General features: G+C 36.9%; 1 protein-coding gene across 6 annotated transcripts in view; it reads right to left on the bottom strand.

Moving 5' to 3' along the window:
- The window catches only part of garnl3 (GTPase activating Rap/RanGAP domain like 3), a 69147-nt gene that overhangs the window by 32102 nt on the left and 17415 nt on the right, over positions 1-19630 (bottom strand). For all 6 annotated transcript variants that reach the window (XM_039659211.2, XM_039659210.2, XM_039659208.2 and 3 more), the window contains exon 2: positions 16563-16632. In XM_039659211.2, coding sequence (XP_039515145.1) covers positions 16563-16632 — 70 coding nt within the window. The remainder of the gene's footprint in view (positions 1-16562; positions 16633-19630) is intronic.

Here is a 19630-nt window from a genome sequence, read left to right as displayed (position 1 = left end):
ATGTGGTTTTGCGCTTATCGTAACATAAATGCAGCCAATTTCTTCATTAAAGATGCTAATTGTTTTTGACAAGTGAACATCAATGTTTATTTTCATGTCCTAAAGAGAAGTCCTCCTCAGGCAGCTACTGTAGCCTAACATAAAGTTATAGGTCTTTGGAGTCTGAGATATACTGTATGTGACTGACATTCAATAGAGCTCATAATAGTGAACTAATCCAATCATGAGAGTGTCAGCATCACTTCATAATTATTTAAGGTTTATTTTTAAAAACTGTCTTTATTAGGATTATTTTATGTTTAAGTTTTAAATAAACAGAGAACATGCGTCCATCCTGTAGTGGTCACAATCTCAACCTAGCTAATGTATTTGGGGGGATATATAAACTTCATAAACTGGTTTCCACAAAGAACCCATTTGAGGCACATGCTTCTGAAATGTTATGACCACATTAAGAGTAAAACCCCCACAATTGTTCACTTTTTAGACATGTTACTTTTGTGATTAGTAATTAATTGGTTATTAATTCTTAGTTCACAAGTAGTTCTCAATGAGGATATATTTCTTTAGTAACAATCAAATACCTACCAAGGAACTACCTTTGTACTAATTACCTATTACTTAATGCTTAGTTAATATTGCTTCCATATTAGTTAATAGTATTAACTTCGGTGTTAATGCAGTACTACCTATTACTTCCTGCATAGCTACTTGTTAACTACTGACCATTATTTTAAAGTGTTACCCTTAAAAGTACTTTCAATGTGATTACTCCTACAGATACAAACATCTGACAAGCACTCCCTCCTCTGGGAACCTTGGGTAAAATTCTCATTGCATGATTGTAGGCAACTTTTAACTTCTGCATGCTGGATTTTTTGTAAGAAGACCACAGATGGGCAGTATAAAGTGGTCTACAGTAAGCTTTGAACAGAGCCTGAGTAAAGCAGTAACTAAACTTACATGCTATGATGTTTGCCTGTGCATATAAATTATGACACTGTCTGTATATGTCATCATCATCATTCATATCATCTGTAATAAAATGACCAAGGTATTTAATCTTTTTTTTCAGACCTCAAGACAATTACTAAGCCATTTATCCTGTTTCGTTCTGCATATTAAAACAGCACTTTTGCTGGAATTGTAAAATTACACCCCATAGTCAGAGCATTTGTTAAGAAGCTCCTGCATGCCCAGCACTACTCAGACTAAATATAACAAGGTCATCTGCATACATGATATGATTCACCAGCATGCCACCAATCATACAGCCAGTTTTGCAACCATGAAGTCTCCTTGACAGTTCATCCATATATAAATTAAATAAAACTGGGGACAAGATTCATCCCTGCCTAACACATTGGACAATCTGAAGGGGGCAGATATACTACCCCCACCCCCCCAGATATGCATCTGCTGCATACCAATAGGCAAGAACCCTCACAATATACCCAGGCATTCCCCTTTGCTTTAGCTTAATAAAAAGCTGTTTGTGATCCACTCGATCAAATGCTTTGGAGACATCAATAAAACACATGAAAATAGTGGAATTTTTAGCCTTATACAAATTCACTATTTCCTCAGGGTTAGTTTGGTATTTTACACTTAAATCCCTGTTTTAAGATCGTTTCTGATGAATTAGAACGGTTAAGATTGAAATTTGGACAAATTTTTTGCTGTCCCGAGAATCCCGGGACAACATTGAATCTGGTAGTATGCCATGGATAAAAAAAACAACGAAAAAAAACAGTAAAGTTGATTGCTAGGAGAGAAGCAAGCCTAAGACTGTATACTTACTTAACTATATCTTTATTTGGAGCTCAGCACTATTTCTGGATAACTAAATTACATTAAATACAAAATGAGTTGTTCCAATTTAGCAGACTTTAAGTATATCAGTTTGGTTGAATTGCCAAAAGTACAATTCCAGGGTTAAGTACATAAATATGTAAATGTATTTGTGGATACCCTCATGATACCCTCATGTCACGACTTGATACATATCACAATACTGAACTCACGATATATTATTACGATCCTCTAAAACATATGGTAAAAGGCTAACAGAAAATTTACTCTTGATTAAAATGCTAAATTTGGTACATTGGGCATGGAAATGAATAGACTTGGACATAGTGCAGGTAACCCAATGCACAGGACAATGGTGTCACCAGAATAAAAATATTCATGATTCTGAAGCTGAAAATACAGAATTATTTTAGACGAATATGCTTGCACTCTGTCACTGACTAGATAATGTAGGCCAGTTTTTACTGATAACAAGACATTTGGTATTATCAGGACCCACAATTATTCCCTCATTGCATTTTATATTCAACATTATATATAATGTAGTATATGACACTAAAACTCTGTAAACTTAAATTTTTTCTCACATTGAAATTGTTTCATTTTGGGTGAATTATACACACATGTTGTCACTATCCACAATACACATTGATGCATTTTTGTATTGCAATGTATATACTTAGCATAAAATAAATGTATTTCATATATATTTCGGTATATTTAAGGTTTGTAGCCAGCATTTGCTCAATAAGGTACCTCACCAAACTGATTTTGGATGGATTTTGGATCTACAACAATACAGAGCTTTGGTGAAAATAAAGTGAATATTTAATTACTACAATAGAAATGTATTGCTAGAAATGACATCAAAAGTGGAAAAAGTAAAAAAAAAAAAACATACAATTACTCACCAACTGACCACCAAACACAACTTTCAGATGGCATCTTGATTGTTTAGCATAACTGCCAAAGAAACGTAGAGGAAAGGAATGTACAGGTTTGTGTGATATCAAAGGCAGTGAAGGATACATCTATGCTGACTTTAAAATTTGATCAGATGAAGGTATCTCAAGAGGAGGCAGTAAGTAAAGCTAACATTAGATTTAGACATGCCTTGAAGCATTTCTACCTCTGAAGCAGAATTTTTAAGACACAACCAATGTTTTCTTAACTTAATGGGGGCAACTTAATGAAAAACAGGCTGTATTAATGTGCATCTACATCATGCAAAACAGCAAATCGGCTGTACTGTAGGTAAATTATTGAAAGATTCTGTGGATATATTTCATACTGTTTGAAAATAGATGCAGCTGGATCAAAACCCTTGAGACAACTTGACATTTGCCCATACCACAGGCCTTTGATAAACAACATTCCCTCTAATGGACTTGTGCACCCCAGGAATCTTCTTTACACACACAGAGACACAATTACTTGTCTCATGAGATGTTTTTTTCTTTGCTTCTTTTGCTCAGTGACATTCTGTGATGCTATTAAGGTGTTTCGATAAATGCCATGAGGTTAAAGATAGCAGGATAATGACCGTCTACCCAACTCAACCAAACTTCAAAACACACACTCACACAAAATGTCCCCACAAGGACTAGGAATATGAATATTGCCATATTTGTGGATATTTTGTCCCCATAATATATGGTTAACAGACACACACACGTCCATACATCAGAGAAGCATGAGAGAGTGCAAGAAAGAAAGCAAGAGAATCAATGCTATTGTAACATTGATCTTTTTAGAGAGCTTCTGTAGTTCTAATGCCTCACACAATAGAGCTAGAGAGAATGAGATGAGGGAAGAATATGGAGAGAGACACACATGGAGAAAGCAAAGCATCTGAATCTGAGACTAAAACAAAAGGAAACATTTCCATAATCTAAATCAGTCTACACAGTGGAACTGAGCTTTGAGTGAATTGTAAAATAGAGAACCGGTTTAATGTACAATGAGACCATCAAACAAAGGCTTACAATTACCATAAAAGAATCACAATGATTTTTTGGAAGTGGCAGGAAATTAATCACTGCAAGTGTTGTGCTACTTCAATTATTATATTTTTTTTGCTACTTAAACAGTTTAATTGGATACATGTTCTGAAAAGTATCAACCCAGTTTGAACACCCCGAGGTTGTAAAAACATGTCTCTATTGCATCAAATAACCAGCTCCATATGTAAGGCTTTTCTGTTTTATTTAATATAAATCTACCTATTTAAGTTTGATGTTGTCACCCACTCAAAGTAGCCAACACTGTCTGGCCAATCATCGTGCTCCAGGGCTCGAGCACCCACGAAAAATACCAAGCACCGATGTGTGCCAGACTGCCAGTAGACTACATTCATTTAAAATAGGGGGTTATCACGCTGATACGTAGTACTTCCGGATTCAGTGATCTTTGTGCACTGCCACTTCCGCTGAATTACCGATCTCACTGGCGAACTGATGAAGGACTACACTAAGTTTATTTATACGTCATCATCCCTGGTAAATTAGTCTGATTCACTAAAGTGCCAGCTGCTACCTTGTTTTATTTTAAAGTTTTAATCCACTTCTTCTTTATACTCAATTCAGACGGGAATCCATGAAAACTTAAGTAGGGTTGGCGTTGTTGGTTAGATTTACAAAGTGGAACAGAGCAGTGACACATATAGCCTTCGTCTCAGCCATTGTTGAATTGCGTCGGAAGTGGACATGCACAAAGTTGACAAATCCCGCCCATGAAACCCGGAAGCATGATAATCCCCTATTACAGTTTTTTTCGATTGCTAAACCACAGTGGAGCACAACTGGAGCTACATGTGCAAAACTCTAACTCCAGTCTGCACAGCAGCAGTTCATGTTGACCAAACTCTAGATCGTTTTTCAGTGCTTGAACACAGTTTTCAAAACTCTACACACTTATCCCATGACTTTAACCACAACTTGCACAACACTGTGGATTTACAGCACTTTGTTCAAATGCTAACACACTGCTGTCAAAACTGTGAACCACTCATTCAAAACAGAATAAATTTCAGCCTTGTGCCTTTCACACACTGCTGATGTTCAAACTATTTCAGCTGAAAGGCTGAAAACTTGTGGCCTAATGCTTGAGAGACCCAGATAGCAAACTGACATTGAATCAACGTGGAAACATGACATCGAAACAACGTTGATCTGACATTGTTTTGCACATTGAATTACAGTAACGTTGAACCAACGTCAGACGTGTCATTCTTTCAAAACTAACAGAAAATCAACTTGAAATCAACATTGTTTCAACGTTACGAAAGCAAACCAATTTTCGATTTTCATTTAGCTTTGAAGAATGCCGCGTCTGACGTTGGTTCAACGTTACTGTAATTCAATGAGCAAAATCAACGTTGTTTCGATGTCATGAGAGACGTCGTTTCCACGTTGATTCAATGTCAGTTTGCTGTCTGGGGAGGGAGGGTTACAGTATCACAGTATGTACTTTAAGTTTCTACCTTTTTTTCTCATTACTGTAATTCTGTAAATTACTACAGACTATTGAAGCAAACTGCTAATTTTCAATTGTTATGTTCTAAAAATGTAAATATATCAAATGAAAGAATGTCACTGTTTTCTTTGAAGAAAATATTACTTTGTATCAAGTGTGACATTTTTGAAACTGTAAAGATGAAAAGTTTGGATTTTCTGCATTGGTGTTTGATGCTACTGTTTTTCCTCTCAGTGTGTTCTGAGTGATAGTGTGTGTTATCTCAGTGAGGGTTGTGCATAGTGTTGTGCACACTGAGCCTGTTTTGAGCCGTGTGTTAAGAGTTGTGCTCAGGTGACTGTTGGTAATGCAGACTGTGGTTAGAGTTTTGCACATTTAGCTCCAGTTGTGCTCATTGTCGTTTAGCAATCGAAAAAAACTGTAAACATCGCAGTTGGTGCTATGTGAAGCATCTGTCACACTTGGTTATGTCGATGTCAGTCGCCTGCTCCATATCCACCAATCACAGCATTTCTCGGATGAAAACGAGCCTGATCGCGGTTATGTGTCAGTTAAACCAGAGCATGTCTATTATGGGGAGAACTGCCACTCACATTAAACTTCCGGGTTCTGAACTGGTTGCAGTTCCACTCTGGGTCTATCTGAGGGCGCTATCAGGACGAGTGCAGAATGAATGAGGTCTATGGCGATATACCCCCAAAAATTCACTTTTCTCAGGGTATCATTTTTTGTCTAGTAATTTTAATGTTGTATTCGAAAGGAGATGCAAAGAAATGACACATTACTGGGTGTTAGATTTTTTTAGAGTCACTTATTTGCTTTAAAAAGTCTTTTAAAATTTCAATGGCGTCATACACATTGTACGACCAGAGACCTGCTTTAAGGCAATCCTTCAGTCACTTTGGTGCTTTCGCGCAAATGAGAAAAGCAGCGAAATTTAAAAATACTACTATTATTGTGTCACAAAATGTCGTTTTAATATTTTTTCAGTCGACAATGTAGTTGTTTAAAGCTCAAATCTGTTGTTTATTTATAAAAATAGTGCCTTTTAACAAATTTGATCTGACGTTTTCAGAGTTGTGTGATGCATGCGGACACCGGGCGCTCAGCGCTCATGAACCCCGTCTGCAACAGCAAAATGTATGTACCTTACACTGTCCATGTCCATAAAGGCAATAAAGACATCAATGTAGTCCATGTGACATGAGTGGGTTAGTTCGAATTTTTTGAAGCATCGAAAATACGTTTTGGTCCAAACATAGCAAAAACAACGACTTTATTCAGCATTGTATTGTCTTCCGGTTCTGTTGTGGATCCGCGTTCAGTGACGCTGCTGATGTGTGTGCATGCTTCAAAAAATTGTCACTTTATCTTATATTTACTATTTGCATTTACACTGATACATGTGTGAGAGTTCAGTCCGCCTTAACATTGGTCCCGCTTCAGATGCCACGATGCCATCAAGCGGTGTCTCTGGTCATAATCAGTCCTTCAATGACCAATCAGCGTCCATTAGCAGAACGCTAGCGTGTTATGGTTAAACAACAACTCAACCTGTAAGGAATCGAAAGGACATAAGCACACGTTCATTTAACTTTCGAACTATAACCCATGTTGAACTTGCAAAACCTACAATCAAATCTAAGACTTCTCAATGGCAATCGGGTGAAAGACAAATTTAGCTGCCTAGCTCCATAGACTACCATTCATTTTGCACTCAGATGATCGCCCCCAGTGGAACTCTGGTGTAACTACAACCACAATTCAGTTCAATAGGACTTAATAGGGAGTGGCCAGGCTTTGCGTAGACGGGCTTTGGCAGCCCCTACGGAAGCAGTGTTTCTGAAGGCGGTACACGGTGGAAATACACTAGGAAAATAATATTAACTAGTTTTCAGTCCATTGAGTGCAAGGATAAATTAATACCAAATACATTTCCAAATATACAAATAAAGTCAAATAAAAGGTATAATATAACAGCTTATCTTGCCAAAATGTGCTGTTTTTCATCCTCCGTTTCCCTCAAAGCAATTATTACAAATGCGCATAAGCCCCTTAAGGTCCGCCATGCTTGTTTGTTTGTTTAAATCTAGCTACCACAATTCTTTGCGCTCAGGTAGTTTGACGTGACTCAGAGACGTTTGCCCTGGCGTGACTGAACTGGAACTGAAAATTGAACTGGCCTCAAAACCTGCCTGGAACGCAGCATAATGGAGTGCCGAAGTTATGACCTCACTTTGTAGGACAACTCGGAAGTTAGCAGCGCATGGGTTCCCTCGATTGAAAAGCCATGCATTTTCTGCATAGACTTTTGGAAAATCGCAAAAAAAAAAGATCTGGGTTCAACAAAGAGTTGTACCCTTGCACGTTTTGTTAATCCAAAATGTATATATTTTGAAGCCTAAAGTTTAAAAAACCACAAGCAGACACAATAAAGTTTAAAAAAAAAACACAAGCAGGTTACAACTGGTGTGCTTATGTCATAGATCAAAATATTTAGAGGCTATATGAAAATATTTAGAGGCTTTGTTACCCACAGAAGTTGAAGCCTCATGGGAGCCACCATTGTAGCAGAACTTCACCTGCTGTTAGCATTCCATTGACTCCCATTATTTATTTCTAAAGAAACACGACAATTTATAAAATGTTCCATTACTTTGTATCTTACGTTGCGGGCGCGTAAAAGCCATTTTGTAAAAATATTGATTTTAAGATATAGTAAGTCATATATAGTAAGTACAAGTCATAACCAATTCAACTTTCTGTCGCACAATAGAGACATTACCGTATAGACAGGAGGAGAAGCTCGCAGGCAATCTTTTACTGTCTATGAGGCAATCGGGGGGACATGGAGGCATAAAGTCAATTGAGAAGCCCATAGATAGTCTATAAAAGCAATGGGACAAAATATTAAAATATTATTATATTATTAAAAAATATTAATATTACAAAATATTAATAACAACATTTTTGAGGAAGTAGGTGATTCAGATTTGTCTTGAGACAGCTGATTTACAACTGTCTGACTGTCGTAAAGCTCAGTTTGAGTCAGCGCAGTCACTCAGACATCAGGCAGGAAGTGCAATAATCAAGCTTCAGTCTTCTCCGTTGAAATCAATGGGGTCGTTATGTCCATTTCTTTTACTGTCTGTGCGAGGGAACCGGACATGCTAAAATGCTAACTCACTTCTGCGTTTGGCCTACAAAGTGACGTCATAACATTGCACAGCGGTGTCATTTGGCGTCCGCGGCGCACAGCAACGGCTCAGGACCTTGTTCAAAATCCTGCCGTGCCACAGAGTGCAATTTACATAGTTTTATATTAAATTTACATTTATTTGTCTCAAACCGTCGTTAATGACTTCACCTTGTGTTGCAATGTACATTTAGTTTTACATTCATTTACAGAAATTAGCTGGTTGAATGTAAATTGTACAAAGTACAATCATAACATAGTACAGACAAGATCTGAATTCCATAATGTCCTTAAACATAACAATATTGCTGGCTGACAAAGTACGCGTCTGGTGTGCGATACCTTGAGTTGTCATAGACACGGCGCTGCGCTACTCGGTGCGACGGGCACATCCTAATTATATTGTCTTGCTTCTTATTTAGTAATCCAGGCAATTTGTTGATAAAACATTTATTAAAATGAAGATAAAATTTATACAAAACGAATTTCACTTTAAAGAAAGGCTTTCAGCAGTAGATCTGATAAGAGTTAAGTCCTGAAATGTAAATATTTTTTGACTAGGCCGAATTTCTTTCCCCGAATGAGCACCCACGGAGTGAAACATAAATCACATAAATCTGTGTGCACAAAACATACATGAACTTGTCCACTACACCTGAATGAATCTGTGCTAAAAGACAGAAAGAAGTCGTGTGGAGGGAGGGAGAAAGAGAAAAGTTTTAATTTAGTTTTGTTAACAAAACAAAGGGTTTCCCTCTAACACACACCCACACATTCTGTACATGAACAAATCATAATGACTTGATGTCTATAAGTGTGCTGTTCTTTCCTCCACAAACAATTTCTCACCAGAACTACACACAAAATCTTTGACAACCTACAGACAATCCATAACTAAACAAATACATTTCTCCAAGATTGCTTCATTTTGTCCCATCTTTGAGAAAGTGACCCACCCACAACATTGGACACAGTAAGCATGAGTCACTCCAAATGATAGAGCTGCAGGCAACATGTTCCACTGATCCCAACATGCTAATTTTACACCTCAGTCGCAGCCAACCCTCCCTCTGCTCAGCATATGTGTGTGGGGTCTGAAGGCGTTTTTACTTGTTTAGAATCAAATTATTATAATAAGAGCAATAAGTCACAGGCAGAAGATGCATGCTGTGAGATGTGTATGTCATGAAGCATTATTAAAAATTTCAATAATGCCAGAGGGGGGCCCTCATGACTATATTACAGTACATGTTTAATTCTGCCAGCTATCTGTTATTATATTTGTATCAAGTATCATAAGTTCATTCAAATGATCTATAAAAATCAGTGAATAATCTTCAAGAGATATTTGGATTTATAAAGAAATAGTATAAAAGGGCCAGGCCAGCATGTAGGTCCAACTCCGTCCTTTATATTAATTGTATTCATATTTATTGTGTATATTGTGTATATTGTATATATATATATATATATATATATATATATATATATATATATATATATATATATAATACAATCATTTTGTACACCAGAATATGACGGTTGTGTCTGAAACGTTGCAAGATAGACTAATTTGAATAGCATGCCTCTACATTTCTGCAAAACTAAAAAAATGCACCTATATACAATTTACTGCAGTTTGCAGCTAAAATGATCAGTAAAACGGCAACAACTTTTATTTCTTTTTAAACTTATTATGATTATAGGCTGTGATGTAAGCTTTTTGTCATCCTTAATTTAAAATAAAATTGTCATTTATCATCCATTTCTGATAATTCCAGGTCACGCAGTTCCCTGAACGCGATGGGAACGCTCTGCGTGATTACGTCGTTAAGCGCATGTAAAATCAGTCCAATGGGAGCCCGAAACGTCAAGGCGGATGACGTCATAGACCAGGAAACTATAAAGCACCCCTGAAGTCAGACCGCGCCAGCTTCTGTACTTCAGCAAGCGCTCTCTGTGAAATCTGTCCTTGTCTATTTATTGTTGTTTGTCAAAGCCCAATATATATCACTATCTATCTTTATGGCTAGCTAGCAAGATTATAGACGTTGTGTTGTTCCCTGCCCTCGTTACTTCAGGGGTGGGGACAGTGGGACACAGTATCAGCTATTATGTTGCTGTTTGGGAGTGGAGCATGCCAGCAGTCAGTTCTCGAGGGTGCTGACTGTGAGCATTGCAAGAAGCTGTCCGCGAGGACGCTCCGCTCCCGCCGGGCGTCGCCGGGCGTTCTTTGAGGAGGACGGTTCGGTTCGCGTTCCCCGCGCGGGTCTCTCTGTTGCCTAGGCGTGGAGATGACTTGCATTTCGGGGTTCGCAAACGGATCTGACAGCGGGGGTTGGGACGGGCTCTGCCCTTTCTCAGCGTTCACATGCCAGATCTAGCGATTGCCAGATCTGAGGAATTGTATCGTTAGTGTTTTGTTTAAAAAGAAAAGAGTACAAAACAAATAAAAATATTAAGAGAAAGACAGATGTTTGAGTTTTCAATGAATAAATAAATAAGTCAACTAGGCTATCTCTGCTGAATAAAGAGGAGCTTTTTTAAAAGGAGGTTTTATCTGTGCTGTTGCCAGTTAAATATTTATTGTCCAGCTGAACTTCATGAGATTGGAAATAAAGAAGAGGTTTTTTTTTTTAGACGAAATGTATCTTAAAACAGAAAAACTCTTTATCTCAGCCTCCTCATCGGGGACTGTGGTTCCTCATCTCCAGGTGTCGAGATTGTGGAATAAACCGGTTTGTATTTTATGTGTTGAATCCCCAGATGTCTAACTATATTTAATGTTTGGGTATTAAGTATCATAGTATGACAGTGCCTCGGGTTAAAGAGACGCTTGCGAGCTTTTCTCTCTCCCGAGTTGGTGTCATCGTTAACCCCGACGTTACCCACCAGCCATCATAAATAATTAATAATTTAGGCAGCCCTGGTGGGTAAAGTATATAAGGACATGGATGAATGTGAGGGACGTAATCACGCAGAGCGTTCCCACCGCGTTAACGCAGCTCTCGTTCCCTCTCAGGGAACAAGGAATACGTAACCTGAGACGGTTTGTTTAGCCTACGTGGTTATTTCCTCAACATCGGATCTCAAGGCCAAGACTTCACATTGTATGGCCAAAACATAAGGATGTCATTACCTCGACAAGATGTTCTCGTGGTCATGACATATTATCACATCCCCACAACTAGCTATGTCGTGGCCACGACAAAACTAGAGAACCAAACATGTCGCCTCTCAGTCACTGTAGGCTATGCTTTAGACATAAATGTGACTACTTAATGACTACAATGCTTATTTCTCGGTAGGCTATAAATGGAATAATAATTTATTTATTCCTATCAATATCTTCCTATCAAAAAAAAAAAAAAAAAAAAAAGATCTCTTCATCTGTTTGTTTTTGAAGGTATTTATAAATGTTCATTGAGAATCAAACAAAGCTCCAGGAAGGGAAAATCCTCACATACAGTTTTTAAATGCATACAAAAGTAAGAAATATAACGGTGAGTGACTGAGAAATTGAATGAGATGCATTGAGGCATTGAAGAGCACAGCAATGTGACTGGAGAAAAGGTGATGAAATGAAAGAGGGTATATTGAAGCCACTTCATATCAGATTTCTGTTGGGATTATGAAGGTTCTTCAGCACATCTTCAACCTATACAGGTGTACACTGCAGGTCAGCTTTGTTCTCTCAGCTTTGATGTTATCTGCTTTTACAGACTCATGCTGAGAAAAATACGGTCTTCAGTGATGCTGCTGTGATGATGACAAAGCATTTTCATCTGCTCTTTTTGAAAAAAACCCATATGCTTCATATGCTGATTACAAGGGACCAGGTGTAATGCGACAAGCTCTGGGCCAAGACCTCTTCCATGTCAATCCCAATTTTTCAACAATCAACATACAATATATTAAACATCAAACATGGATAAGAGATTGATTAGAAACATTAGGTATTTACAAAATGCTGCTATAATCTATAAAAATCATGCATATTGCTGAAAACAGGCCACCGTATAGCCAATAGACTTTGAGGGGACAAGTCCTCCCCAAAAATCAGATATGGCTAAATTGCCCCCACCAATATTGGATATTATTGATGTTGCTGTCCTGCACTCCATTACACACAACTCTCATAGTTGTTAGCATCCCAAAAAAATTCTGCCCCTTCAAAATGATAGTGATGGTCAATCAAATCAAAGATGGTGGGCTCTTCACAGATGCTGAACACTTTAGTTTTCACAGTAAAAGAGCATGAGGTAAGAAGTAGCTATACATTTAATATTTAAATGTTTTACGATAGAAATGTTAAGTGACTGACAGTAATATCCAGTGATGCAAACAATTATATTCTATACTGACTTTTAGTATAGAACTTTTTTTTTTTTTTTTTTTTTTTTCAAATTTCAGTTTTGAATTGAACATAGACTGTCACAGTGTCTGGTTGTGTTTCTCTGGACTCACTAGAGGTCATTGTTCTCACAGTGTCATTTACATTATATTTCCCAGCATTCTGTTCTGCCACTCATCTGATCATTGCAAACAGCTGTTTCCCGCTACCTTTAGTTCTGTGTGTGTATACAGTGTATATACCCTGTCAGTTATAGTGTTTGTCACAGAGTAATTGCTTAATATCCCAACCCTTTGGATCTCGTTTTGTGTTTCTTGGTCTGTATGTTCTTGTCTTTTGGATTGCTTGCATGGTATTTGACCCCTGCCGGGAACCAGGACTGATCGCAAGTAATACTTCGGTCCCACTTTATATTAAGTGGCTTTAATTACAATGTACTTATGTTGAAAAATAAGTACAATGTACTTATTGTGCTAAATTAATGCTGTATTGTAAAACACTTTTGCTGCTATTGAGGTGGGATACGGGTAGGGTAAGGGACAGGTGTGGTGGTATGGGTAGGTTTAGGGGTGGGTTTAAGTATAAGTATGGGTCAGCTTTGTAATTACAGACGTAATTACATAAATTAGTTACAGCTGTAAATACATGCTGGTATTTTTTAAAATATAAGTACAATGTGAAACATGTATGTACACAATAAGTCCATTGTATCAAATTATTTGTTTCAATGTATAGTACTTAAAACCACTTAATATAAAGTGGGAACGTGAAATTTGTCTCCCCTCCAATGTTCGAGATATGGAGATACAGCCTTGGTTGGAATCGTATCTTCTTGGTATCTCATATGTCAATTAAGTAGTCAACCTTTAGCATTGCAGTCCCAGCATCCAAACAAGTCTGCTATAAGAAAAGCATTGTCAAAATGAGTAGTATGTCCAAAGTCAACATGGCTGATTTCATTCAGATCGTATTCATACTATGAACCTAATTTTACCAATTGCGATATGTTCCTGGATGAACATCTTTGTTCACCCTGGAACAACGCTCCAATCAACCAATCAGATTTGAGGGACAAGTTTACAGTTTGTCAATTTTAGACTTAAAACCAGGCTTAGGTGCTTCTACACCAGTGTTATTCACCTATCATTTCCCTCTGATTTTAGGGAGATGTTATGGGTAGGTTTAGGGGTAAGGATTTGGTTAGGAATACATTTACACACAGGAATGTTGTTCCAGGATCAACAAAATTCTATAATTCCCATACCACACACATGCATGTGTTACTTAATTAAGATGAAGTCATCAAATGCAACACATATTCTGGTTTCCAACAAAAATATTGCATTACCGGTAGCTTTGGGTGTTGGATCTATGGTCAGGTCTAATGTCTTGGTTGAGGTTGCTATATGATTATAGGTTGCAGAGTTTCTAGATGATGTGTAGCCACTTCTGGAAATGGTTGATCGGCATGTAACAGTGTCTAAACAACAGTCATGTTTACATTAGGCAATTATACAATAATGTGAGAATGGAGCACTTAAGAAGCTTTTAACTTAACCCCCCCCCCCCACCTCAAATAGACACACATACACTCTTTGCACTCAGAGCAGGTCATAAAAATCACCTATAAGAGGATCCCTAGAGCTAATGCACTTACATAAACTGACTGAAACATACGGATAGCCAGCCATGTGTAGAAATTACGTCTGCTAAAACATCAAGAGCATTTCCTTGGTTCTCAGGTTGCAGCCAATAAAAAAGTATATAGACACAATATATGTCCCAATAAATCATGCTCTGATCATAATTCAGACAGAGTATGTGTATAATCTGTATGTGTAGCTATACTACACTGTGAATGTTTGCACAGTATAATTGTATATTAATGTGACGATGGTGGTAAATACTGATATTTTCCTCTCATACACTATTAAACTTTTAAGCAAAACACACACTTGCAAGTGTAAATGTAAAATGATGCAAACACTGGCATGAAAACCATAACAGAATCAATTAGCAGTATAACATAATAATTGATATAACCGAATAACACTGTCCGACAGATAAATACACGCACCAACCAATGATTCCAACCAAAAATAGACTTCGCACACATTCTGGAATAATTAATATAATTAAGCACAGCAATCATTAGCGAAAAAGAGAGATACAGTACAAGCATGTTTCATATTATCCTCAGCCTGTTTTAATAAGAGTAATGCGGCAAAGCAAAACAAACAGTAAGAAACAAAATAAAACCAAAACAATCATATGGAAAAATGAAGACAGGCAACATAAAAGTAAATGCGACTTGCATGCATTCATTTTTTTTAATAATAAACTGGATATTTCTTGTTTAAAATTTACAACGGGCAACGTTGTAACATTGCAAATTACAACGGGCATTGTGCAATCAGATGGTCATTACAGCAAAATAAACCCCAACAGAGAGAAGAGGGATGCAATGTGAAATATATTACTTATTTAAATAAACAGACAATATGAAATATTGATTTGTTTAAATTATTTTATTATGCGAGAAGAAAGAGAGTGTGGAGAGTCCAGGATCAACCTTTCTATGTTTATTTTTGTGGTAATGACTTTCTGAATAATTATGTAAATTATAAAAAAAAAAACCATGGACATGAAATATTGATTTGAGATGACAATTGGATATATATAATATGTTACTGCCTTGTAGAAACTGTGAAGAAACAGAACACATTTACAGAGTAATCATATTGCCCTGGACAGAAATTTCAGGATGAGTGACTGACCAAACCAAATAAAGTATTACAGAGCACAATGCAGTTAGTACTCTTATGTAAGAGGCAATTATGAAATTAGGCTAAATTTTTATTTTCAACACGAAAAAGAAAAAAAAATAATCTAGGATTCATAACCTAATTTAAAATAAAAAATAAAATAAAGTTTTGGGATTTCTAAAACTGTAAAACCACAATAACAACAAAATTATCCAAATAAGATATTCTGAGATTGATGTGCATTTTGTTTCAAAACTTTCAAAACACCAAAGTTATTATGCTGATAACATAATTTATAATAACAATAAATGCATTTTCATTTGTGGTCTCAGGCATTTGGAAGCCACAGTAGCTTTAGATACTTAAGAACAACGGCACATGCAGTAACAAATGACCTTCTCTCTCCTTTTCTCACACACATTTACATTCTCCATCTGCTACGCATGATAATGCATGTGGTTTTGTGACATGGTCCTATCTGACACAAGGTCACCCATTTCCTTCAACCCACAAACCTTTTGCATGTGTCGCATAGGAAGTAACATCTAGTGTGGTATTAAGCCACTTCCTCCATGCAACAATATCTAGGAGAGACAGACACCTCTGAAAAGTACTCAGTACAACACATGTACTGTATTTGACCAGTTGAAACATTGAATAATATAAACGATGCTATACTTGTGGCTATTTAACCTATTGCATAGCTCCTGCTAGGGTGAGATTATGTTTATTTGAATTTCCTCTCAAGAACTATTTATTTCCAAAGATGTACAAATTTCATTTGATGCAACAGACCGAACCACAGATGTACAGTATGACACAGATATTATAAGAAATCAAGGAGCAACACGAATGTTCTGCATTCACAGCAGTGCACAGGCAAAGACAAATAGATTAGAAGGAAGAAGGAGGAGGTGGTATGTACATATATACAGAAGAGCTAAAATATGACAGTCCTCACCAGTTCAACTGATCCATAGTGTTTCCGGCTGAACTCCCCTCTCCTGCATCCAAGATCCTCTGATGCTGAGCTGCAAAAACAGAGCATATAACAATTCAAACTGATTTTATATTGTTTAATCGCGCACAAAAAATATTTTCATTCTCTTGGAAATAAATGTTGAATGTTTGTGTGTTGTTTGTCATTGTAAATGTGATTTCTTACAGAGAAATTCTTTGCTATTTTACTTATCGTATGTGAACATACAGAGGACACAGATGCAGCTTAAAGGCAAAAAATCAGTTAGACCAGATAGTAAAATGGTCTGGCCGTTTTGAGTCAAAACCATGGCATCTCTATATACCAAAGAGTTACAAAGGATGGCTTTCTCAATTTTAAATGATGACTCTAACCACCTGCACAATGAGTTTCAATTATTACCATCTGCGAGGAGGTATAAAGTCCCAAGGCGTAGAACGAAAAGATATAAAAGCAGCTTCGTACCAAATGCGATTAATATGCTTAACAAATTGTAGAGGTGGTTTTCAGATATGTTGTACAAGGGGTCATATGATTTTATGATGTTACAAAGATCATATGAAATGTTTTGAGAGCACTTTCTTGAGAGCACGTCACCAAGTTATTTATGTGTCCTTATGTGTAGTGTCCTGTGTTGTGTGTTTTTGTACTGGATGCCATAGAATGTCATTGCACTCTGAAAGAAATTCACCTACGGGTATAATAAAAGTAACCTAACCTAACAGCATTTAGTTTCAATACCAGCAACCTGCATTCCAAAAAGTAGAAGCCCAACCTACTCCACCTCGCAACCCTGTGATGTCGCAGTCTGACTGTTTTTTAAATGTGAGGTTGTTTCAGATTATTAGAACGAGAACCAGTGACTCAGCTGATGACCAGACATCACACATCTTCCCAAAACCTTAAAGAGGATCTCTCTCATTGAAAACCACTTCACAGGAAGACCATAAAGGCACTAAAGGTGTGTAATTTCTGTTCCACTACCATCACCAAATAAAATAGCAAAAATAGTAATGTTTTCAAATAGGTTTCGCAAATTTTCCCTGCCAATATGGCCCAATAGCAGAACAATCTCTTGCCTTCTCAAATCATTGAGGTGCCTTTACACAATACATGTTTTATAAGCCATTGTTTTTCAACAAAAGTGTGTGCATTGCATTTATGGAGATACATCCAGCTATTATTGCAAATAAAAACCTGTATAAACAATTATATGAAATAGCCCTGTGCCACACAAGCTCTGTTCTCCATTGTCTGGACAATCACATAGTCCGATCCCACCTGAAAACGCATACCATGGGTTAAGCCAGTGTTGGTATGTCAGGTTGAGATGCTCAAAAAAAAGCAGGTGTTTACTCTTCAGAGGCATCAACCAACAAATGTCATACTTATAGATGTCTCTGTATATTAAACGGATATGAAAATGTATTTAAAATATACAAATCATAATTTCAATGATTATAACACCAATAATTGTGCTGTTTTAGCAAACTACTTGTGATTCTGGCGAACCGATATGCAGTTCTCCTCAAATTATTTTCTTTTTCATAATACGTGCTTTATTGAAGACAGCATCTCCTCTGAATAAGGTTTAAATAATGTACAGTACTAAAGTGTTGTGACATTTGTGAGATATTCGCAATCATAGCAGGTGGTTTTCCTGAATCATCAAATCTGAGGTAATTTGAGGCGAATGTCACTCTGCAATTATTTACATGATGATTACTAATGTAACTGCAAATGGGTACAGGTAAAAAACAAAAAAACAAAAACATAACTCCATCTGTTGTCATGTCCCAACTAAATGCAGAAAAAGTGTATCACACATCTTTACAGTAACAGCATTATTTTATTTTTTACAAAACAACAACCATAGGCCTAACACTCAGCACAGAATGACAGATCATGTGTCAACGCTCTTTAAACTCACAATATAATTAATATACAGACTCATATTTCAGCCTGTTACTGAATTATCACCAACCCTTTAAATTGTGTTCATCTTTCAATTAAAATAAGTGACTTTGTCTCACATTATTTCTTTCTCTCCAGTAAGGAGTAATGTTTATCTGTTATACAGATTTATCACATGTTCTCCAAAGTACAACTTGTTGCAGTAATTGGTGGCTTCAGTTTATTAATCCGTTTTAAAAGTGCCATTACTTTTTAGCAGTATTGGCTTGGCGCATAATAAGAAAGTCGGACCTCAGAGTGCAATTTTATTCTTAATGATTGTGATGTCAGATGTTCATCATCAGACTGTCTGTGTCAGCATCACTTGTAACCTTTTCTTTGGTCATCATGGCAATACATCAGAGATGCATGGTCTGAAAATATCTGAGGCATTGAGCTGTGCATCATTGGAAACATGATATCATGCCAAAACATTATGACTAAATTACTAATTGCAGATGCATAACAGGAGTGATTACTGTTAACAAACTTGACCGTATTTGGTTTCTAAGTATCACCAGAGGGTAATGGCTGCTAATTATGTCATGCTGTTGCTGTCATCATTATCATATTCTCAAACACGGTCACTACCATTTAGGATTTTTTTCGTAAAAATAATCTCATTTTTGTGACATCTTTCAGATTATTCTTTTTATCAAAAGAACCATTTAATCATGAGCGACAATGAAAGGTTTGTTTGAAGATATGAATGAAACAATTGGATGTTCTGCATCTTAGATGTCTTTATATTCTCAGCTGTTAACTGTATTCTTATCCAGGGTAGTATTTCTGAATATAGTAAAGCATCTTTCCTTCAGCCCCGTGCCACAGTAAATCATCTAGTGTTGAGCCACTCCTTTCTTGTTCTCTAGAATCACTTTTGCATTTGTCTTTAAATGCTCTTAGTCAAAGACATGCTTCTAGTAACTGACTGTAATTCAACAGTGGGTCAGTCTGACAGGATTATGAGGCCATTTCTGAAGTCGACCTTTTATCTCATTTCATTTTAACCCCCCTCTTTCAATTAACCATCTTCCTTACCCCATCCGAGAGCCATTGTGCATAGCACAGGTGCATAGTAAATGAGGCATCAATGT

This window comes from Pimephales promelas, chromosome 4, assembly GCF_988280905.1.
Source record: "Pimephales promelas chromosome 4, fPimPro1.hap1.1, whole genome shotgun sequence".
Taxonomy (NCBI): Eukaryota; Metazoa; Chordata; class Actinopteri; order Cypriniformes; family Leuciscidae; genus Pimephales; species Pimephales promelas.
Note: the sequence above shows the minus strand (reverse complement) of the source record. Positions and strands in the feature narration are given on the sequence as shown.